Source organism: Martes martes, assembly GCF_963455335.1.
Source record: "Martes martes genome assembly, chromosome: 4".
NCBI lineage: Eukaryota > Metazoa > Chordata > Mammalia > Carnivora > Mustelidae > Martes > Martes martes.
The window spans coordinates 93,874,729-93,897,713 of record NC_137891.1 but is presented as its reverse complement, the minus strand read 5'-3'; the positions used below and the strand labels follow the sequence as shown (position 1 = coordinate 93,897,713).

General features: G+C 49.8%; 1 protein-coding gene across 2 annotated transcripts in view; it reads left to right on the top strand.

Moving 5' to 3' along the window:
• VANGL1 (VANGL planar cell polarity protein 1) overlaps positions 1–21,536 on the top strand; it is a 48,951-nt gene extending 27,415 nt beyond the window's left edge. For both annotated transcript variants that reach the window (XM_080800348.1, XM_080800347.1), the window contains exons 5-8: positions 11,845–11,978; positions 13,475–13,607; positions 14,512–14,746; positions 19,025–21,536. In XM_080800348.1, coding sequence (XP_080656474.1) covers positions 11,845–11,978; positions 13,475–13,607; positions 14,512–14,746; positions 19,025–19,285 — 763 coding nt within the window. In that variant the 3' untranslated portion in view covers positions 19,286–21,536. The remainder of the gene's footprint in view (positions 1–11,844; positions 11,979–13,474; positions 13,608–14,511; positions 14,747–19,024) is intronic.
• The last annotated feature ends 1,449 nt before the right edge of the window (positions 21,537–22,985 follow it).

Below are 22,985 nucleotides of genomic sequence, written 5' to 3'. Positions count from 1 at the left end.
CCTATGCCTGTCTCGTGACTATATTGGAAGCACTTAAGTTGTCTGGTAACACAGGTTCACAGCTGGAGAGGGATCTTACCTCGGTGTGGGTTATACTGTGAGTCTTGGCACTTAGGTGAAACCTTGCACTTTGAGCTGCTGCCGGAATAAGTCAGGACCTGTCGGGGCTATTAGGATGGAATTGGTCTATTTTGCATGGGAGAAGGACATGAATTTTAGGGGTCAGGGATGGAATATTACAGACTGAATTGTGGTCACCCAAAATCCATAGGTTGAAGCTCTAAACCCCATGTGTTTGAAGATGGGGTATCTGAGGAAGTAATTATGTGTGGTTCAGTGAGGTCATAGATCTGCTAAAATCTGTGTCCTTATGAGACAGAGGGAGAGAGTACGTGCAGACTCTCTCCCTCTCCCCTCTGCCTGTGAACTGAGGAAAGGCCACGTGTGGATATCATGAGAAGGTCGTCATCTGCAAATCAGCAAAACCTTAATCCTGGACTTCTAGGCTTCAGAACTGGAAGAAAATAAGTTTCTGTTGTTTCAGCCACTCAGTCTGTGGTATTTTGTGATGGCAGCCCAAGCTAAGACAGGAGCAGTACACACTGGTGACCCTTGACCCCAGAGCCCCAGGAAACCGTGGGATCAGTGGGCACAGTTCAACCCTGATGAAACGGAGCTCATATTATCCCTTCTCCGGCTCACGCCTGCATCCTCCCAGCTTGAGTGGGAGCCCCGCTTCTCTCGAATGTACTTCGGTTTTCTGGTTAGAAGTGAGAAAGGGAGCATCTCCAGGGGAGATTAAGGTTAATCCAGTAATTCCAGGTAGGACCAGCTCCCCTTGAAATCTTATGTCTGTGATTCTGGATCAAGTGATACCCACCCAAGCCAGTGATGACACCACCGATGAGATCAGACTGTTGTGCTGGGCTGTGGGCCCTCCCTCCCACGTTCAAGACCAGCAGCCACGGTTTGGGGAGGACCCAGCGCCATCGGCTGTGAAGTAGGGCGGTGTTTTTAAATGACCGCCAGAGGTTTGGGTTCATGTCACTTATGATCATGGTCTCATACACAATTTCACTTTTAGAAATGCATGTTTTGTTTAACTGCTTTTCAGTAAAGATGTATGCCGGTCTTCACTCCCACCCCCTCCAAACTCAAGGGCTTAAAAAAAAACGAAAAAGAGCAGAAGGGTAGAGTGGAAAGGTTTCTGCTTAGATCAGCTTTGCTGTGGGAGAACCTTGAGGGCGGGCACAGAGCTGCCGTTTGTGGTTTGGCCACAAGGTGCCTGTTCAAAGTGGCTGTAATGAGAGCAGAAGGTGCTGGACACTGCAGCCCTGTGTGTTTGCACAGCTGCCTCCTGGCAGCCGCCGCAGCTGGGAAGGCTTCCCTCGCACGCTGTCTGCCCAGAAGGCTCGCTCCAAGGCCCAGAGGAGCCATCCCTCGCAGAGCGCAGCCACTGATGGCCAGAGAGCCGGGGCCACAGGTGGCTGGGCCGTGGATCCCTTACCCTGGAGAGTGTGCCGTTGCTTTTCCCGCAGGACTCCCACTGCAGACAGGGCCTGGCATCCTGCATGTCTCCCCGAGGACTGATGGGTGTGATCTGATGTAGTATGTGACTAGCTCTGCTAATCCTCAAGAATGCCAATGGACAGGGGTCTGCTGTCCCTGTCCTGCTGTGCTCTGTGCCCATTCTGGCTCAGTCCCTGCTAAGAGAGGTCCAGTTGGCCAGGCTGGCTGCCCTCAGACTCCAGACTCTTCATGCCGTGCTTCTGTGGTTCTCCCCAAAACCAGAGGTACTGCTGGTGAGAAATGTGAGGCCGGGTGAGAGAATGCCAGGCCAGCATCCCGGGTGGGTCTGGAGGAACCTTAGTTCCTGTCTCAATCTCGGTCTTCAAGAGCCCTCAGCAGTCACTTGTCTTTGATGTTTATCTGGTGTGATTCAGCACAGTCACTGGAACTGTCGAGAAAGTTGCATTTCCGTCCCAGGCAGGGCAGGTGCAGCCCAAGCTGGATGGTGCAGGGAGGTGGCTGCGCAGTGGGGTCTGGGCCCTGGCCTGGAAGCGTGGCTGTGGGCTCTCCAGGTGGACCATGGCGATAGCCAAACCTGTCACTCACAGGGAGCATTTCTCACGTTTGGCAGCATCTCTGCTGTGGCAAAGGCTGTCAGGTCGACAGCCGTCCATGATGGGATCAGCTGCTCGAAGGAGGCTGCCTCAGGGTGGGCACCACACTCAGAACTGCCCGATGGATAGCGGCATTTCAGCCAGAAAGCATGACATGTGGGACAGCTTTCTGTTGTTTAGTCCCTGAAACCACCAGGCTGGTGCTGGTAGCCGTTACTCCTTCTCAGCCTCACAGACTCCCCGGGCAAGACAGAGTGGGTCTTCTCTGGACATGTTCTCAGTGTGGTCTGACTGACCTTGGAGGGTATTTTCCAGTGTTATCCTTCATCAGGGACAATAAAGTGCAGAGGGAGGTGCTCTAGGGCTCCCCAGATGGCACTTTCGAGGCCATTCCACGGTGACCAACCCCTGTTGACTCTACCTCCTCTGAGCTGTCAGAGCCCATATTCCCAGCTTCTGGTCTCTCTCCTGGTGGGGAAACCATGCAAGGGTTGTCTGCAGCCCCATATTCAGTGCCTGGGCCAGGGCCACTTGGCAGCCTGCGAATATGGGTTCAGAGAACTAGGTCTCACTGTAGCGACCATTCTTGCGGAGCTGGGGAGCCGCAGTCCGGGACCCCCCTGGGAATCCACGCGGCCTAGAGAAGGGCCTCCACAGGCCGTCCTGGCAGGACAGGGCCCCAGCTCTGTGTCTTCTGTCAGCCTGCCTCACGCCCCAAGATTTCAAGCAGCAGTGTATGTCCCTCTTGGCCTATTGTGACAGAGTCCCCGAAAATCTAGCCTTCCAGATCTTTCTGCGTCTAATCCAGCTCTGTTAGACACAAGCCATGCCTCATTTTTGCCCCTCCCTGTCCTCAAGTTCCAAGGTGCTCATTGCTTGTTATCTATGTGGGACTCGTGGAAGCCACATCCCCAAAGGCAGTTGCAAGAGAAACATTTTAATTAAAAGGTAGGAGGTCCCGGAGATGCAAACACGAGTGTGCTGGGCTCCCAGCAGAGGCGGCAGCGGCATTTGGGGGTGAATTATGCTCGTGTCTCTGAGACTCACATGAACATTGCTGCAAATTGTCCCAACTTCTGGTCAACCTGAAGTCACTTGATCTTTCCATCCAGGGGCCAGTGAAGCTCACACATCCATGTTGCAGTCTTGCTGTCTCTTCCAGGGAGAGATCAGTCAGATAAAACTGGGTCCATCAGCTGGCTTGTCCACATTGGGAGTTTTTGCAAAACTCTGAAACATTTTAGAGTTTTCTTGAAGACCCTGGCTTCAGGCCTAAAATGCAGTCCGTGGAGCAGGCACACCTTGAAGAGTAGGAGAGGGGGAGGCCTTGGTACCAGGCAACCTTTACTGTTGCCATCCTTTGGGTCTTCACAGCCTGCTCACCCTCTCTCCCACCCACACACTCTGTGTCTGTCCCGCCCTCCCTCCTCACCCGCTCTCCTTTACCAGCCTCTCAGCCTCCTTCCCCTTGACCTGCCTCCATCCTTCTTGCCCTAAATACACATGTGTTCATTTCCTAAAGCTGCTGTGGCAGAGGATCCCACACTGGGTGGCTTAAAACAGTGTTCTCTCAGGCACCTGGGTGACGTCTGTTTTCGGCTTGGGTCATGATCCCAGAGTCCCAGAATCAAGCCCCGTGTCAGGCTCCCTGCTCAGCGGGGAGCCTGCCTCTCCCTCTGCCCCTTCTCCGACTCATTCTCTCAATTGCGCTCTCTCTCTCTCTCAAATAAATGTTTAAAACAAGTAAAAACAAAACCAGTGCTGTTTTGGAAGCTAGGAGTCTACAGTCTCGATAATGGCAGGGCCATGTGCCCTCTGGAGCGTGTAAGGAAGAATCCTGCCTTGTCCTCCTAGCTTCTGATGGTGGCCGGCCGTCCTCGGTGCTCCTTGGTTTTGCGGCCACATTGCTGAGATCTGTGCTCTGTCACCACATGGCCTTCTTGCCTGTGTCTCCTTTTCTTAGTAGACACCAGCATGACCTCCGCTTAAGCACACTCACATCTGTGAAGATCCTGTTCTGTGGTTGTGGGTATGCACGTGGATTTGGGGACACGCTCTTCACCCCACCACAGCAGGTTCTCACTGCTGCTCTGTGACTCAACAATGCGGCCCTGTCACTCTTACTGAAGGTATTGAGGAGGGTGGTTTCACACCAGCCTGTTTCTGCCCACACTGCTCCCTCTGCCTGGAAGTGGCTTTACGGTCCATGTCCCCATGGTGTGGCCATCATTCATCATGTAAGACTTAACTCGAAAACTCAGCTTCGCCTCCTCAGCAGATCTTCCCCCTGAAGCCCCCATCCCTACCCTGGTCACATGTTCTGTCCCAGGCCGGTGGGGGTGGGGGGTCACCACACCAACAGGACCTTACGCCTCTTAAGGTTCTCTTCACATTTATATCCGGGTCTTTGGGATTTAGCTGGAGCTCTTAATTCATACTGGCCTGTGAATGGTGTTGGAGAGACTGGTGGTTAAGATTTTTGGGTGTCAGCATCCTTCGGTGCTTCGCAAGGTAATGAGTACTTGCCCTGAAAGCAGGCCTTAGCAGATTTTACTGTGACTAGAGCTCTGTCTCTTCAGAGCTTTCCCCGTCAGCACACACTGAGGTGATCAGCATCATGGTGGCTGGCATTTACGTGGGGCGTTAACGTGTAAGAGATGCTTCCACGTTTTTCACGCATAAAGAAAGCTGTTTTTTGGTTGGCAGAGCCAAAGAGGGCAAATGAACATTAGAAAAGACATGGCTAAAACCAGAATGAGGCTTCCCCATCCGGCCCTGTCACAGAGAGAGAGCCTTTCTCGCTGCCCTGGGAGCCAGTAAAGGCTGTGAAGTATGAGGGTCTCAGACTGCCTGAACTCTGAACCGTGAATGTTTTGGTTTTAATAGCATGTATTTTTTTAGAGATTTTATTTATTTATTTGTGAGAGAGAGAGTAGGGAGAGGAGCAGAGGGAGAGGGACAAACAGATTCTTGTACTGAGCTCAGATCCCAGCACAGGGCTCAATCTCAGGATACCGAGATCATGACCGGAGCCGAAATCAAGAGTTGACTGCTTAACCAACTGAGCCACCCAGGCGCCCCTTAATAGCATGTGTTAATTGTGGAGGCTACAATCAAATCCAGGGAAAAGTGAATGAAATAGGTAACTCCTTATGTGTGCATGTGTGTACGCGTGTATGTGCAGGCATGTATGTGTGGGCACACATGTACACATGCTTTTATAGGCCACCGTGCCCTTCTGTGCACAGTAAGAGAGTTAAAGGGGAGAGGTAAATGGCCACAATTGTTTCCTTCAAGTATTTGGTGAGCTTTCATAAGAAAGGGGGCTTTGGGTCCAGAAGGAAGCTCTGGGTGGACCACTGGCTAGAACTTTGAGAAAGGTCATCCCAAGGCCAAGCGAGAGTGAATTTTTTTTTTCACCAAGAGGCCGGCGGCTGGCTGGGCTTTTGTCAAGGGAGTCAGTACATGGATTGGGACTTTGGCCTATCTGGACCCTGATTTCTTTGCTGCTTGTGTCTCTGCTTGGGTGAGCACTGAGGTTCTCTTCATTCTGTGAAGAGTAAAAGTTTGTGATTTGGTGTAAGTGGAGCTGAGGTCATACTTTTATGCCCAGAGACTGTAGGAATAATCTAGCGGCCAGCAGCCTCATCCCTTGCTACCAAATGCTCGTGCTCCTTAGTAATATGACCGTTTGTAGTTGTATCATGCCCTGTAGTTTATAAACACTTTCCCTGGCATGATTCTGTTGGCTCTCCCCGACATCCACACACAGCAGTCGGTGCCCTCGGTCCATCACGGACCAAGAAACAGGCCCAGAGCGGGCAGTGACTTCTGCGGGGCTACACAGGAGCAGCAGCAGATCTCGGATCTTGGCCTTCTGACTCTGAGGCTGGTCTGCTTATAGCAAGCCTGCTGAGAGTGGTCAGGAAGCACTGCGTAAAAACAGAGAGCGTAGGGTCTGATTTACTAAGAAAGCAGTGCGGAGGGGATCTGCCCTGGCTCATTTCCCATGGCGGTGCCCTCACAGTGGGCGCTGAGTGGGGAGGACAGAGCAGGGGCACTTGGGGACAGAGGGCCTCCCCAACATACCTGGACGTGTACGCTCATCATGCTGCCATACAGGAGCCATTTGCTTTGGGCCAGGTGGTTGGGAATACAGCATCTCATTTAATCTTTAACACACACCTTTAAAACATTCCCTCCTTGGGAGCAAGAAAGTAGAAGGTGGACTCCCAAGTCTCCCAACCTCAGTGCCAACTGACCTTGAAGTCTCGGAAAGTCATAGAATTTGGATTTGCCCTGGTTGATATTTTGGCTCAGGAGTTCACTGCCCCAGGTGACACCAGGCTCCGGCCAGCACCTGGCATATTTGGCTCTTGCCGTCTGTCTCTGGAACTTCTGACCAGCTACCCACACCAGCCCCAGTCATTTTGTTGACCTTTCAGTGATACATTTTATAGAGTTGAGCATCTTGGAGCTGGCTTAGGTTTATAGCAGGGCTTTCGGTATTGTTCTTCCCATCCTACAGACATAGAATCAGAGGTTTAGAGAACAGAATTATAATTTATTCGAGCTCAAAGAATAAATGATAGAGGCAAGAGTCATGCTGTCTGGGGCAAATCCTGGTACCATTTGCTCTGTGCATACTTCCTCCCACAACAGACATGCACGGGACTTCAGGAAGCGTGGACACAGGGGACATTCTTTCGGTTTTGGCTTTGGTTTTCAGAATTCCTCTTTCAAAAACATGTCTTTCAGGTTTTTATGAACTCAAATGCAAACTGTTTGGAGGTGCTTCTCTCGGCTGCAGCGCGAGCAAGAGCCCCTCGTCTCCATTGCCGTGGTGGCCGTGTGACCGTTGTCAACAACACTGGAAATGTTTTCCTGGTTGATAAGACACAAAAGGCCACAACCCTTCTCGTTCCACCGTCTTTGTCCTAAAAAGAGACTAGGCCAGTCGGGCAGTGTGGTCGACAATGAGTTTCACATTGAAATGTGGCTGTTGAACTGCCACAACTCTGTGCTGATGTATGGCCGGCCTGTCTTGTGCACAAGTTCAAATTGGGATCATCCTGAGCCGGGCAGAGTTGAGGGGCTTGCTTTCACAAGGGCAGTAACGTTAGCATCTTCTGACACTAGATATTGCCTCATGCATGTTGTCTTACGTGTGCACGTCTTTCTGCACAAAGTCCTGTCACAGCCCCAAGTATCACCATGCTGGCTTCCGCAGCCGTATGTGGTCTGTGAAGGGGTATGTCCCGGGATAGAGAGATGGGAGGGTGGGCTGGAACACGGTATTAATTGAGCTCAGCGTTCTCTGTCTTGGGAGAGTGCTCCTTGCCGTGGGGTTTTGGTGGGGCCACGTCTGTAATCTGTACATCAAGCTCCACCTGCCTGTAATATGGGGTTTCTGTGTAAGGATAGTTTAGTCAGATTACTATTTCTCGAAATCGGATGGTGATAAGAGAGATGGCAGGTTTCTCACCAACTTGCTTTTTCTTGCCTCCCTCCTTTCCCAGAGATGATCTGGTTTGGAGACTAGGACTAGTTAAAGGATTTGCTTTTCCCCATCCCTGAGGCCCCTTTTGCCTTGGAAACCTCATGGTTTTAAGGCATGCTTAGGGCTAATCCTGTACCTGTTGGAAATTCTAGAGTTTCCTACATGAACAAGTTGAGCCAATGAGTATTTTGTACTTGCGGGAAGTTGTAGGAGGTGTCCCTTGTGCACGGGGACTTTTATGGCCTTGCCTTAGAGAGCGAATAACATGCTTGAAGACCTCTCAAGTCCTGTTGGGGGGCTGTTGGTGCTGTGCATTTAGGGGGCCAGAGAGTTAGAAAAGGCTTCCCCAAAGAAATTGGGCCTGCTTTGGCCTTGGAAGTCACTGCATTTGGAAGATGGTGAAGAACAGAGGCAGGAAGATACTGAACCTTGACATTGGCCGAGGAGAAGGGTGCGCTTGCATCCTGGCATTGTGAGCCATGGCTGAGGCCAATGCTGGGTGCCTGGCAGGCTGTCTCTTCAGTGGGTGCTGAATTGCTCTTTTACTGGAGAGCCAAATGATACATTAGTAGCACGTTCCTTCAAACCTACTGTCAGGTATCTGACAAACTCAGTCAATTCACAGCATGAATCAGGATCCAGAACAGAAATGAAAAAGACCTTAGGCTTTGGACTGACACAGACCTCAGACTCCCGTGCCACAGCGGGGATCACTTAGCTGGAGCAGAGTTCCTCACTTGGGTCCCTCAAAGCCCTTTTCCCTGTTTATACTCAAGCTGAGGGTATATGAGAATGGAAAGATGATGGCTAGAGGCAGGTAGGTCGACGGCCTCTGGGAAGGACTCTGATCGCCATAGTCAGGGAATATGGAAAGGATGTGAAGAAACAGCTGAGTGCTCATACTGCCCTGCATCGTGGGGCGTGAGAACAGGTGGCCTCTGTCTCCTGTGGGGGCTGACATCTTCACTGGGCTGCCTGTGTCGCGCAGCTCATGATTAAAGTGTGAACATTCATCCTGAGTCACCAGCAAGGCTTTAGTCATGTATAGCTTTCTCTCTTTAAAAACATGAAAAAAGGCATATTGGATTTTAATCCAAATTTCACAACCATGTGTGTGTGTGTGTGTGTGTGTGTGTGTGTGTATACATATATATATATATATATATATATATATATATATATATATATATATTTAAGTTGGGTATTTTAGTTATGCATTGTTTTCTGTTGCATGAAGCTTCTTGTACCTTGAAGTTGCTAGATCTGTTGGGTGTTGTGCAGTTTCCCATAGGTGAGGGTGTGCAGCTCTCTTAGAAGCATTTCTAAACTTCCCGGGAGAGTCCCTCAGCTCCTGCGTTCACTTGTCAGCCCAAGGGGCTGGCCGGGTCCATGGCTGCTTCTGGAAAATTCTGATGCATCTGTGGAGATGACAGTGCTGGAGGAAGGGAGCACTGCCTGACTTCTCACCCTTGTTCAGTTCCCCCGAGCGAAGGTTCTTGAAGGCTGTGAGACCTACACATGTAGCATCAGCAGCTCTTGCCCCATCCTGGAGCACTCCCCGGTGCCACCGGGGCTTTGGTACGACCGGGCTTTGAGGGGTTCCTCAGACTTGCCCCAGTGTGGAGAGCATCCGCCTGCAGCCTTGTCCTAGAAAGGGGCAGGGTGTGGGATGTACACCCTTACAAGGGAAGGCCTGCCAGAGCCAGGCATGGGCAGACACCCCTTCTCCGGGCAGCACAGTGCATTGTCTGTGGTTTGGGGGCGGAGAGGTTGGGAAATAGAGCCACCAGGCTCCCATCCAGCTTTCCCTCACCCGCCTAGCAGGCCCTGGCTGGGCTAGTAGGCTCCCCTGGGCTCCTCTTTGTGGCCTGGCTAAATAGAAGAGCCAAACCCAGCAACCACAAGAGGGTTTGCTTTGAAGATGGGCCTGAGAATAACCTCTGAGTGGCCTTTTAATTTTTCAAATTTTGATCAGGGCGATAATTCTCTGCTGGAATCCAGGAGCCGAGAGAGGTTTTCATGCCCATGTGGGAACGTGGGAGGAAATATGTGCACCCCAGCATGTCTGTTGTGCATAAACGGGGACATTTCAGTGTGGAGGGGCATCTTATCTCACCAGGCCCAGAGCCTCCAGAGATGCATGGGGCGGGAGGTGGGATGGTACTTACAAAGGCAAGTTTTTGTGTGTGTGCACATGTCCCCAGGCCCTGGAGAGTCTCTGGAGGGAAGGGGGTGGTGGAGAAGAAATGCTCGCCCCACTCTGGAAATTAACAGAGTCAGAGGTCAAGGAGGAGATGGGGCCGTGCTGAGCTGGAAGCTGCTAGGCAGACTTGCACAGGAATAGAAGGGACTTTGCCGCAAAACCTCAACTCAGGGACCACTTCTTTGCTCGGGGGGGGCTGCTCTTGCACCCACCCAAGTCTGGGTATTCTGAAGCTCTTCTCTCTGCTACCCCAGCACACGTGCATTCCAGTTAGCTCCCTTGGGTTTAGGGTCTCTGCCAGGCTAAGGAGCAGCTCTTTGCATCATATCTTCGCACTCCCAGGGATGGACAGATGGGGGCGCTCCACTGTGGCCGCAACAATGAGCAGCTAAATGATGAGGGCTTTCAAAATGTGGGTTTGCCCTCAGGACTCTTCTACTTCCCTTATACAGGGTGAGTCTCACCAGATCCCCCGCCCCCCCCCACCGCCTCCCCTCATGAGTGTACGTATCAGGGTTGATACTAAGCAGCATCTGAGTGAGCCCTGATCATGGATGGAGGCACTGTCGGGATGTAAGTGAGAAAGCTTTGCCGTGACTCTGCTCTCAAGATTAGCTGATTGACTTCTAGATTGTTGCTGGACTCCGTGCTAAACCAGGGGAGCTGAGTGGTGGGTTGACAGAGCATCCTGCTGATAGACCTGAGACCCTGCATGGTCTCAGTGTGGTGTGAGAATCTCTGAGCCACGTGGAGAGTTCTGGCAGTCATCCAGGCACAGAAGGCAGCCCTGTCCTGGCGCCCGGGCCGTTGCAAGTAATCTTTGTCACCGCACCCACCTCGCAAGGCCTGGGAGGGAGAATATCAAGGGCAAGATAAAAAGAAATTTGTGGGGCTGGTGTGGGTACGTCCACTGCCCCACAGAGGCCACACATTGCAGGGGAAGAACACAAGCTAGAGCCTTGCAATTCCGGATTAGAGTTCCAGCTCTCCCGTTTGGTATGCATGCCGTGTGCGGGTCAGAGATTTTCGAACCTCGGTTGTCTTACTGTGAATGATTGTGGAAGTCAGACAAGATGGTACATGAAAACCCATTCTGGATGAGTACAGGTTTCTCTTTGAAGTGGTGAGTGGCGTGCATCCATGACCAAGAGCAAGTTCTTTTGCCACTAGTCAGGAGTATGGGTACCCTCCCTTTTCCACCCTCCCCCCTGTTGGTGTTACCTCCTCTCTGCTCCTCTGCTGCTGTCCAAAGGGCCAAACAGGTGACAGAGTAGAGGTTGCAGGACATTAGAGCAGAGAGGGTTCTCTCTGTACAGCCCTGTTGTCCAAGGGACAAGAAAGATCAAAGTCTCAGCTGAGGCCTGGGAAAAGGGTCTTGCTTCCTTTGAAAGAGCGAGTTCCAGCTGGCCTGGGGCAGAGGGGACAGAACCCAGAGGAGGGATCAGGATTCACTAATGTCTGCAGCCAGCTTCTTTCATGTGTTTTCTGCCCTGTGTGCTTGTAGTTCGTTCTGATCCATGGAGAACCAAAATCCCAGCCTTCCTTACAGCAGGGGTCATGAGGCCTATGGGGAGACCCTGCCCTGGGACCTAAGAACCTGAATCTACACTTTGTTCTTTCACCCATTAGCCTTGCCACCGTCTCTAAGTCTCTCGACCATTTGGGGATCCTCAGTTTCCTCTTTTGTAAACTGGGAAAAATAGGAGAGTTCTGTGCAGCCTAAACCTGATTCCTTTCTCAGCTATTAGCCAGATGGGGTGTGGCTCATGATGTAGCTTGGGAGAAGGCCAAGAAGCCACTTGATGACTGAACTCAGTCTCACCTTGAAGTTCTCATCCTGGAGACAAACGATGTGGTAAAATGTAGGGGCCTGCCATTATGAGAGGCTGCCCGATCTGACTCCAAAAGAGGATTTTTTTTTAATTTAATTTAATTAATTAATTTATTTATTTTTTGGTCACTTAGAACCTGCTTCTTCAATGAAAAAGCATTGCATTAATTTTGCCCTCTTTTCTCAGTATCCAGCGAGCAGCATTGGTGGTTCTGGAAAATTACTATAAAGATTTCACCATCTATAACCCCAATCTCCTAACAGCCTCCAAATTCCGAGCAGCCAAGCACATGGCCGGGCTGAAAGTCTACAATGTAGATGGTACGTGCCTTGAAATGGTGTCTGAGATTGGTGGGTGCGGGGCGCACAGTTCAGACAACTCTTAAGCTTAAACTCTGTGGTCCATTTGGTTCTTCTTCCCCTCAGTGTCTGTCTCTATCATACATTTGCATTTCAGAACTTTTTTCTTTCCTTTTCCTTTCTTTTCTTTTCTTCTTTTGTTTTCTTTTCCTTTTCTTCCTTTCTTTCTCTCTCTTTCTCTTTCAGCAAACGTACTTTCAGAGGAATGTGGATTTACAGTCTACATATGTGGGAGGTTCATTCGTTTGGGGGTTTTCTGATTGAAAACAATAGTGATGTGTGTTTCCTGCCTCTTGGTGGGAACATCTATGGAAAGCTGCTTTTCAAATTTCGAATAAGTTACCCAAGGACTCAGCTCCCCAGATCCGTGAAGCCTGTAACTTTCAGTAGTTCAGCATCTGGTGAGATACTTAGATTTCTCAATCCTGGCCAGGAGCTGGGGCTGAGTGGGTGGCAGGAGGCCAGAGGCCAGGCTGAGGACGTCAGAGCTGCATTTCAGGCTATCAGATTGTTAAGTGCGAGAAACAGGACACAGTGTCATTTCTTGTTGGGTGCCTTGGGTCAGGGCAAGGGCTTTGTGGATCCTAGAAGCGGATCATATTGTTAGCAAGTCAAGTGATTCATGGATGGTGTCAATTTTTAGTGGCCATATCCTCCCCATTGTGGCAGGGGTGGCTGGGGGAGGGGGATAGGCTTTATGAGATGTATGCTCAGTTGGGATTCCCAGAAGACTGGTAAATTTCACCTGTGATCTGAAAACTGAAAATTCCCACTAGCAAAACCACACCATTAACCAAGTAGTTGATACAGAAGAAAGCACGGGATCTGCCTTGTCCTTCTCAAAGTTAAGGCGATCTGTGGTCAGGGGAACAGGGTGGGGAGTTCTAAGTCTGTATTCACACACGGGCCATATTGCGAGTCCTCAAGTATTTTATTTTTTTAATGAAACATTGTGACTACCGCAACATTCCAGCATGGCTTGTCGTCCTGTGCGTAACCAGTGTCTCCATGTCCTTTGACTTTCTTTTTTCTCTGTCCTTGTTCTCCCCGTCCCTCTCATTCTCGCTCATTGTCTTGTTGCTGAAATGTGATGCTCCAGCTACCTTATGGCCAAACTGAAACTTTTTGTAACAGATGGTGAGTAACATCTTCAGTATTCTCTTGTGTGTTATTTTTGGCCAACATTTTCATTGTCCAGCATTCTTCCTCTCCTTCTGAGTTCTTTTTCCATTTCCACAGATGACATTGGGTTTGGGGGAGATTCTCCTCCTCTCGTGAGCATAGCGAATGTGAGGCAGGAGTGCTGTTCACCCTTCTGGAAATTTCTTTTGAGATGGGTGGATATGCTTCTCAGGGGTTGGGTGGATGGTATCGACAGACCGTGGTACTCATTTGCTACTCTGTTTTGCAGCCCCATGGCATTAAAGCTGTTCTTCCTCCACTGTCCTTCCCCAAAGGCCCCAGTAACAATGCCACTGGTCAGTCCCGGGCCATGATTGCAGCAGCTGCTCGACGCAGAGACTCAAGCCACAATGAGTTATATTATGAAGAGGCGGAGCACGAGCGGCGGGTGAAGAAGCGGAGAGCGAGGTCTGTTGCCTGCGCACCCGCCCCCGACACTAACACCCTGTCATAGGGAAATTTTTATGTTTTTACCACAAGAATGAAATCTGAGTGTGTAAACGTGAGCCGCTCAACCTTAGGATTGTATCCTGCTCCACTGTTTCTCATGCGCCAGCGGGACCAGGAAGGCTTATTAAAGCACAGATCTGAGGTTCTGGGCTCCACCTGCAAAAATGACTTACTCCCTCTTCAGTGGGGCTGGAGTTGGGCCTCAGAGTTTGCATGTCTTCCAAATTCCCAGCTTATGCTGAAGCTGTTGGCCCACGGCACACACTTTGATGCCTCCTTCCCCCCCGACCAGTCCACCTCTAGTCCCTTGCTGGCTTTCAAGTTCTGATCATGTTAATTGAAGCAGACCACGTTGGTTTCCGTCATGTATCCTGGGCCTCTTCCTTCCTTTTTCCCAGGGTCTGCTGTTGTGGGTGGCTTAATTGAGGGGGCTACGGCTGTGCTGCTTTGCAAGGCTTCTCCTGTATCACCAGCCACCTCTCAGTGTGTGCAGAGCCTTTTGTGGCCAGATTTTGAGGAATCTTAGAGTTGTTTTCATCTAACCCTTCACTGTAGAGATTTAAGGATTGAAGTGAGTCCCCAAGCTCCTTAGTGGCAGAATTGAGAACAGAGGTCAATCTCCTAGTCCCAGGGCTCCTTCCCCCCTCACACCTGGGCCCCCCCCTACCTTCCTTTCTCCCTTCCTCCCCTCTCAGCCATCTGGAGGGGCCATAATGGAGAGGACCCTTGGGTGAGCTAGCTGGCAGCAGGCTGGGACACAGAGGTGGGTAGGAGGCCCTCCAGGCCCTGAATGAGCACTCTGTCATCCAGCCTTGCAGCAGGCCCCATCCTGATGACCGTCTCGTTACCCCCCCGTCCTCAGGCTGGTGGTTGCGGTGGAGGAGGCCTTCATCCACATCCAGCGTCTCCAGGCCGAAGAGCAGCAGAAAGCCCCAGGGGAGGTGATGGACCCACGGGAGGCAGCCCAGGCCATCTTCCCCTCCATGGCCCGGGCTCTGCAGAAGTACCTGCGGACCACCCGGCAGCAGCACTATCACAGCATGGAGAGCATCCTGCAGCACCTGGCCTTCTGCATCACCAACAGCATGACCCCCAAGGTGCGACTCGCCACAAAGCTTGGCAGGTGTCACCTGTCGGTGGTTGTGCCCAGGAGCGATGGACTCCAGGATTTCTCTATAGCCCCGACTCAGGAGAATGGCCAGTTCCCACTTACTTTATATTATCTGGGTGCCACCGGTTTTTGCAATTGCCTTTTGACAGCCTCTAGATTCAAGCACAGGGAAGCCTTCCACCTAGAGGCAGTAGAGGTAGCAGGGAGGGGCACTCTGTGTGTTCTGGAGCCCAGCTGACACATTCCAGCCTGGCTCCTCCCCCAACAAGCTGGTCGCCACTGTGGGAAGATCATTTAATGGCTCTGTGCCTCCCTTTCCTACCCTGTAAATGGGGGCTGGTTGTGATACCCACCTACCTCACTGGGTCGTGGTGGGAACTAAAAGAGATAGTTCACATGAAGGGCTTCAAGCTGTGCCTGTCCTGTGGTAAGGTCTGGATAAATGGCTGTTCTTAGTGGTGAAAACGATGCCATCACTCTCCTAGGCATTTTGGACGTCATAGAGTTAGTTTTACTTGGTCTCTTGAATTACGATATGAGCACACTTTTAGGGAGATTGCAGGAAACAGCCATGTAGCTGAGTGAGTGATGGGGCCAAGGAAGCAGACTAGAGTAAGGCCAAGCAAATGACCTGCCATCGAGGGAGCTGGGGGGAGGCGGGGGGGGAGATGCTTGAGATCCCGGCTCCACCAGTTGATTGGGTCATGACTTTGTAGAAGTCACTCTACATTTGTGTCCTTTTATAAAACGGGGAGAATAGTAGTATCTACCTGATCACTTTGTTGTGTGAAAATTATATTCGATATGGCAACACGACATGTTGATCATGTGGAAGAGAGTAAATGAGCTTGGCGTATAATGCACGTGGAGTGGTTTTTGTTACAAGGACCCATGTTCAGATGTTCCCCTGTACATGTACAGCATATGGTTGCATTGTCACAGTTAACAGCCCTTAGGAAAGCAATACAGAAATATTCAGAAAGAATCTGTAAGGGTTTCCATATTCTTTGACTTAATAATCCCTCTTCTAGAATAAGCTCTCAGCACAATCAGATACATGCACAAATAATAATGAAGTTGATTTTTGCAAAGTGATCTGGAATAACTCCAAACTGGACATAACTTAAAAGTAGAATGGTGAAAGAAAAAAAAAAGTAGAACGCTGGTGGGGCACCTGGGTGGCTCAGATGGTTAGGCGGTTAGACGTCTGCCTTCGGCTCAGGTCATGATCCCAGGGTTCTGGGATTGAGCCCTGCATCGGGCTCCCTGAGTTTGCTTCTTCCTCTCTCTCCCCACTGTCTGCCCTGCTAGTGTTCTCTCACTCTCTCTGTCAAATAAATAAATAAAATCTTAAAAAAAAAAAAAAGAACAGTGGCTTATAAATTATCGTGTATCACCTGTTATAAACAGAAGAATCTTTGTTAGAATATTAAGTTACAGGGGCGCCTGGGTGGCTCAATGGGTTAAGCCTCTGCCTTCAGCTCAGGTCATGATCTTAGGGTCCTGGGATTGAGGCCTGCATTGGGCTCTCTGCTCAGCAGGGGGCCTGCTTCCCCCTCTCTTTCTGCCTACCTCTCTGCCTACTTGTGATCTCTTTCTCTCTCTCTGTCAAATAAATAAAATCTTTAAAAAAAAATATTAAGTTGCAAAAAACAAATGCAAAAAAGTATGAATAGTTTATTTCCAATGAGTACAGTATGTCTGCATGTGCGAAGTGATTGCTTGTACCATGTAGAACAAAAGCCATTGTTTTCCTTTCTTCAAGATCTTTTAGTTCCTGGTTGCTTTCATTTTCATTTTAAAAAACAGTATACTTTTCTGAATTAAAAATAACCGATACTCTTTGTGTAGGAATCCGGGCATTAAAGAAAAATATAATGGGGGTGCCTGGGTGGCGCAGTCGGTTAAGCATCCTACTCTAGCCTTCTGCTCAGGCCATATTCTCAGGGTCGTGGGATCGAGCCCCATGTCACACTCCATGCTCAGCACAGAGTCTGCTTGGGATTGTCTCCCTCTCCCTTTGCCTCTCCCCCCTCTGCTCGTGCACACACTTTTTCAAATAAATAGATCTTTAAACAAAGAGAAAAAAGGAAAAGGAAATTATAATGTGCTAAGGGAAGTTTCCATTCTCCTCCCCTAAAGTTTTTGGTGTGTATGCTTTCAGAGGGGTGTGTGTGTGTTTAAAGAAGCAGTGGGAAAAAAGCAAACCACAAATGGGAGTTCATACCAAACACACACACACATACACACACACACACACAGGAACTTGGAAACTTGCTTTCTTCACTTAAAACTATCTCTACAGTGTTTTCCCCTGTAGTACTTCCAGCTCTCTGCCCTACGGTTCTAATTCATTCTCTTTAATAGCTGCATCTTATCCTGCTGAATACCATGATTTGTGTAACCGATGCTTACGATGCACATTTGGATTAATGTCTTTCAGTAGTTTAAACCAGGGCTTGGCTGTTTTTGTTAATCAAGTTTTATTGGAACACAACCCCACCCTTTTATTTCCATATCATCTATGGCTGCTTTCTCTCTACACAGGCCAAGTTGAGAAGTAGTGGCAGAGTGTGGTTTGTGAGGCTAAAAATATTTATGTTAGAGAAAAGTTTGCCAACCCCTGGTCTAAACAGTGTTGCAGCGAGTATGTTTTCACATACGTCTTTGTGTATCTGTGTAGGTATTTCCAAAGGAGAAATTTCTGGTAGAGGAACAGCTAGATCAAAGGTAGAGATCCTTCCAAATTGTTCTTCCATGGGATGTTACTCTTTCACACTTTGCCTCTGGGATATGATTCTGTTTATTTCCTGCACACACTTGACGTATTGGGTGTTACCATTCTTTTTACTCATTGCCCACATAAGAGGCCAAAAAAAAAGTTTGTTTGAATTCATATTTCGTGAATTATCAATGTGGTAGAGCATCTTTTGTTATGTTAATTTTCTATGACTATTTAGTATCCTATAAATTATCTTACTACTTTCAGTTCTTTCATTGCTGAGTTGTTTCTTTTTCTTAGGATTCATAAAAGCTATTTTTATATTAGAAGTGTGTTTAGGCATGGTTCTGCTTCCTGCCTTGGAATATAGGCTTATGGATCAGAAATAATGTAGTTGGCAGCAGCAGTGAGGTGTGGATGGAAGGGGATACCACGTAGAAACTGTCCTTGACCTGTGTCTAGGACTAGAGTGGCAAATCCCAGTATATCCTGACTGAATCACAGACTCGCTTTTTCTTCTCTTTTCTTACAACTAAACCAACGTCTATTGATTTAACACACACACCATTGAGCTCCTATTATGTCCAGACACACTGGAAATTCAGATTTAAAAAATAGTTTCTGTCTGGGGGGTGGGGGACACTACATTCCAGTGTGGGGGACAAACATGCAAGTCCGCAGCGATCCTCAGGAAAGTAAATGTCATGGGGGAGTCAGGCCAGTGATTATAAGCACCTGGAGGAGGCTGTGTTAATCTGTCCAGAGGTTCAGGGGGTGGTCTGAGGAGAATTGGAAGGTCCAGGAGGAACAACAGACACCAGTGGGTGGGTGGGGGGTCGGAGACCTCCCACAGGTAAGCACTGCTGGAGCAGGGGACTCGTGAGAGGGACGTGGGCTCTGGCACCGCTCCGGCCTGCCTGTGCCCACTTGATCCCACCGGAAGTCATCATTGCCCGCACTGGTTGGGCTTACTTTGTGCCATTAGACAGTTAGAGGCAGCCATGTCAGCCTCGCCGCCGCCCCGCGAGGAGCTGTTACAGGGCGGTCAAAGGACTTGTCCAACGTCTCACAACCCGTGAGTGGCGGAGCGTACGTTTTTGCGCATGTGTGCCAGAATATCCTACTTGTTCAGCTTCCGCTTCCCGAGGGTCTCTGTGTGCCCGGCCCTTGCTCTGCGGAGCTGTCGGTGTGGGAGCAGGCAGGCCCAGCACAGGTACAAGCGGTGGCAGGCACCGAGTGGGGCCATGGCTTGGCCGGGCTGGTGCCTCGGAGACGGCCTCCGCGCACACAGAGGTGCCAGGCACCCCACCCGCCCCGCTTCCAGTTGGAAGTTGGCGCAGGGGAGTGACGGGGTCCATGGAGGCCTCCCTCCGCAACAAGGACTCCTTTGGGAGGGCCTGATGGGAATACGGCCCGATGAGCCGGGCTCCGTCTTGGTTTGGTGGCAGACATTTTCACCGGAATAAGGTGGGTACACCGCTGCCGTCACTGCCCTTGATGCGGGCTAGTTCTTTTCTCATGGCCTTTCCCCCTCTTTTTCAGGCCTTTCTAGAACGTTACCTCAGCGCGGGCCCCACCCTGCAGTATGACAAGGAGCGCTGGCTCTCAACGCAGTGGAGACTGGTTAGTGACGAGGCTGTGACGAACGGATTGCGGGACGGCATCGTTTTCGTCCTCAAATGCTTGGACTTCAGCCTCGTGGTCAATGTGAAGAAAATTCCATTCATCGTCCTCTCAGAAGAGTTCATAGACCCCAAATCTCACAAATTTGTCCTTCGCCTACAGTCTGAGACATCGGTTTAAAAGTTTTATATTTGTGGCTTTATTACAAAAAAAAAAAAAGAATATATAGATATATAGATATATGTATACCAGAGGGGCATCTTTTTTTATTATTATTCTTCATTGCTGACTGACACTGGCAGATGACAGACCAGTATCCTTCGACCATCTGCACTTTACTTGGAAGGAAGGAGGGGATGTCCGCCCTGGAAAAAAGCGACTGACAACATCTGACTCTTGTGGATGGGACTTCTCGCGAAGCTGTTCCCTGGCGTTTGGCGACAGCTGTAAACCAAAGCCGAGCAGGTGGCCCTCGGGAGCCTCGCCTTTCGTCCAGGGCCACGCCCTCCTGTTGCTTCTGGCCCGCCCCCTCCTAGACCTCCTGGGGGACGCGTCTTCGTTCTCCTTCGGGAAACCAGGCATGACATGTCCACATGGGTGCTTGTGTACGTGAATGTCCAGTAACACTTCACCCACAGGAGCCACCGGCCCTTCCGGAAATACCTGCCTTCATCTTTGTTCTTTGTTGCCTTAGGTTCTACTGAGAAAGGTCAAAACGAAAAATGTGCACTATCACTTGACAGCTCTAAATGATTTTATTTTGTTTTCTCCCCAAAGAGAAAACCTACCTGTCCTGTTTCTGACCCTGTTTCCCTAGGTTTGAGCATGTGGCCCGTTCCTGACCCCATGATGGCCTGCCCATCTCCCTCTATCTGCCTTCCCTTACACGCACCGCACCCCCACCTGGTTGGTGGCCCTGGCCAGAGGAGCCCAGCCTACAGAGCTGCCCAGGACCTGGCTCTCCATATGTGCTCACAGGCTCTGTGCACTGCCTCCCGTGGGTGCTGTGGCTTGTTTGCATAGGGAAGCACAGAATGCCAACCAGGTCGAACACAGGGACAGCCAGCCTGCCAGATTGTCCCTTTTAGGCTGCAGCGGGAGCCCCTCTCCCAGTTTTCCTCCCCACTGCTCACAGGGACCAGGGGGAAGACTGACACCGCGACTCAGGGACTGGCAGGTGCGGCTTGGAGCCTCTAATTTCACGGGGAGAGAAGTCCTCACAAAGCTTTGTGGCAAGCTGCCCTGCCCAGGGAGACCAAACAGTGCCCACTGCAGTGACAGCTGCTGCTGTCCGGTCCCGATTTTTGACCACCATCACTGTGCAACTCATGACCTCTGCCACTTACTACCAGGGAAGGGGCAGCTTCGGCACTGGTGTTGGAAGTCCTTGTAGTGGTTGGTAAAGTGGAGAGATGGAATGGGTAAGCAGCAGAGCTTGGGAAAAGGAAAGGGAGAGAGCCGATCTTAGGATCCTGGGGGGCAAGTGGCAAGGCTACCAGGGAGTTCCTGTCGTGCCTCCATTTGCCTTCCTGTATCCATAGCCAACCTTTACAGAGTATTCACTCTTGCTTTTCCCAGGAATCGGGAGTAGCCAAACACCTCACATTAGACAAGGAGGACACTGTCAGAATGCTCTATGTGTTTGCGAGCACTCTTCCTGGTTTGGGCATTCCAGAAGTGCTGCGGTATCTGTGTATCTTCTTTAAAAATCAAAACAGGCTTTGGATATTTGTAATACACCTGTACCTGCAAAAGTAAACAGCACTCTTGAACCAACAGCCTGCAGCTCAAACAGATGTGTTGGAACAGAAGAAAGGAGGAGCCAGTCGGTGTGGCATGGAGCCAAGATGCACTATGTTAACTGCGTGGTTCTGTTTACGGAAAACATACCGTGGAACCATGGTGCTTTTGTTCTTAGTTTCTGAACTGGACATTCCTTACGCTGATGATGTCTTTCTCAGGAAACATATTTTGGGAGATCGGGCAAGGAATGGTAAAAGCGTATGGGACTTCGCCTGGGTTCCGGTTGTCATGCCCCAGACTAAGTGTGTCCGAGGCTTCTGCATTAGGGCACAGCTGCTGGGGACGCTCTGAGTACTTCTTGTAGGTCATATACAGAACACGTGGTTCATGGCGACAGTATTATCTGCATTCTAAAATACTGTGCTTCCAGCCCGGTCTTAAGTTACCCGATCAGAAGGGGTTAAGGTGGAGTCATTGCTTTGGTGCTGGTATTCCCAGCAGGGTGAAGAAAGGTTTAAATTAAGGAATTTATTTTCTCTCTACCCTCTTCTTTCTCCCTCAGTCTTTGCATAGGAGAATGTCAGACTTTCTGAAATGATTGTGTCAGTTTTAAATTGGATATCGATTTTTTTACACTGACTTTGTATCGAGTCCCTTTTGAAAGCCTAACAAAATAAAATGCAGGATCTTTGTGTAAAGCCTTTGCACTTTCAAAATCTTGATAATTTGACTTACTGGTGCAGTGGGAACAGTGTAAATGGCATTAAAAAGATTTAAGGTTTCAGAAAGCTGCATCACCCAATCGAAACGTTGCATTTTTATTTCAGTCCTTGGAACCAAATCGGCCATTCTTTGGGAAAGAGGGTAAGCTGCCCTAGAGCTAGTAAAATATATGAGACTTAACAGTGGAGGAGGCAAGATTTCATTTGCCTTAAATGTTTATAGATTTTCTATAACTTTTAACCTAAGTTATTAAAACGTGACTGTTAAATGTTCGGAGTAGAAGACCCGAATCAGGAGCGCCTACCTGAGATCACTCTCTCCCCTGGTGGTGGCTAACTTGGGTTCCTCGGTGTATCCTTCTGAAGGTGGTGATAATTTTTAATCATCCATGAACTGAATGTTAAAATGTCTGCGTGCTTTGAGTTGAGAGGAAAGTTAAGATTTTATATCTCCATCCTTTGCGTTATCAGTGAAGTCGAAATGCAGAATACCGTTGCTAAAGTTCAACCTAACATAAGCCCTTGAGAAAATGCTTGAGCATGTTTTTGCCCAGCTGTCATCATCCCCCTTCTCCCTCTGTCCTTCCCTTTCGAATCTACAGACAGGACGAATTCTGTGCACAAGTGGGTGGAGGTAGCTGGCGCCCCCCGGGTGTGTTGTGTGTTTGTGTGCATGCGCACATCGCACTGGGTTCTTTGCTGGAGTTGGAGCTCCTTTTCTGTGGGGAGGTGGTGGCTGGGCTGGTGCGGGGGAGATGAGATGGGGTGTCCCCCCCCCCACCATCACCATACTTGAGGCTTCTCTTCATTTTGCATGCATGTATTTCGAAAGTGCTATAGCTCTGCGGCAAGCCCCCTGCCCCTCGGGATGGCAGATGTCATTATCCTGCCCCTCCTCACCCACCACAAACCCACACCAGGGGAGGTGTTAGTCACACTGTGAAATCAAGAGAATCAGGTCCTTGGTTCACAACCCCTCTGGCTGAGTCCTGCGGGGCTCAGGACTCAGGCTCCCTAAATAGGGGCACATACTTGGTGGGTATGCGTTTCCATGTATGTGTGCATGGCCCTGAGTGTAATTACCAATTATATGTTAGCCATCTGAACATCTGTGTCGTCTGTCGCTGGTGGGTGTCATGTCAACAGGTAACTTTCGCATGTGTTTGTATGGACGAGTGTCTGTGTTTCTACCCTGTGCCCTATGGTGGAGAGATTTCCTAATGGCACCCATCTTTCGGAAGGCTGCTCTAAAGCCAGTTTACTTCTCCCTTGGCTCCTTTTATTCCTTTCCCTCCATGACACTGGCTTCTCCCCAGGAATAAATAGCTTTAGCAAAGAAGAGTCTTCTGGAAAGCTTGGTGTCCCGCAGGCAATCCATTAGACTCTTGCCTCAGGACCCTATGAGGTGAAAACAG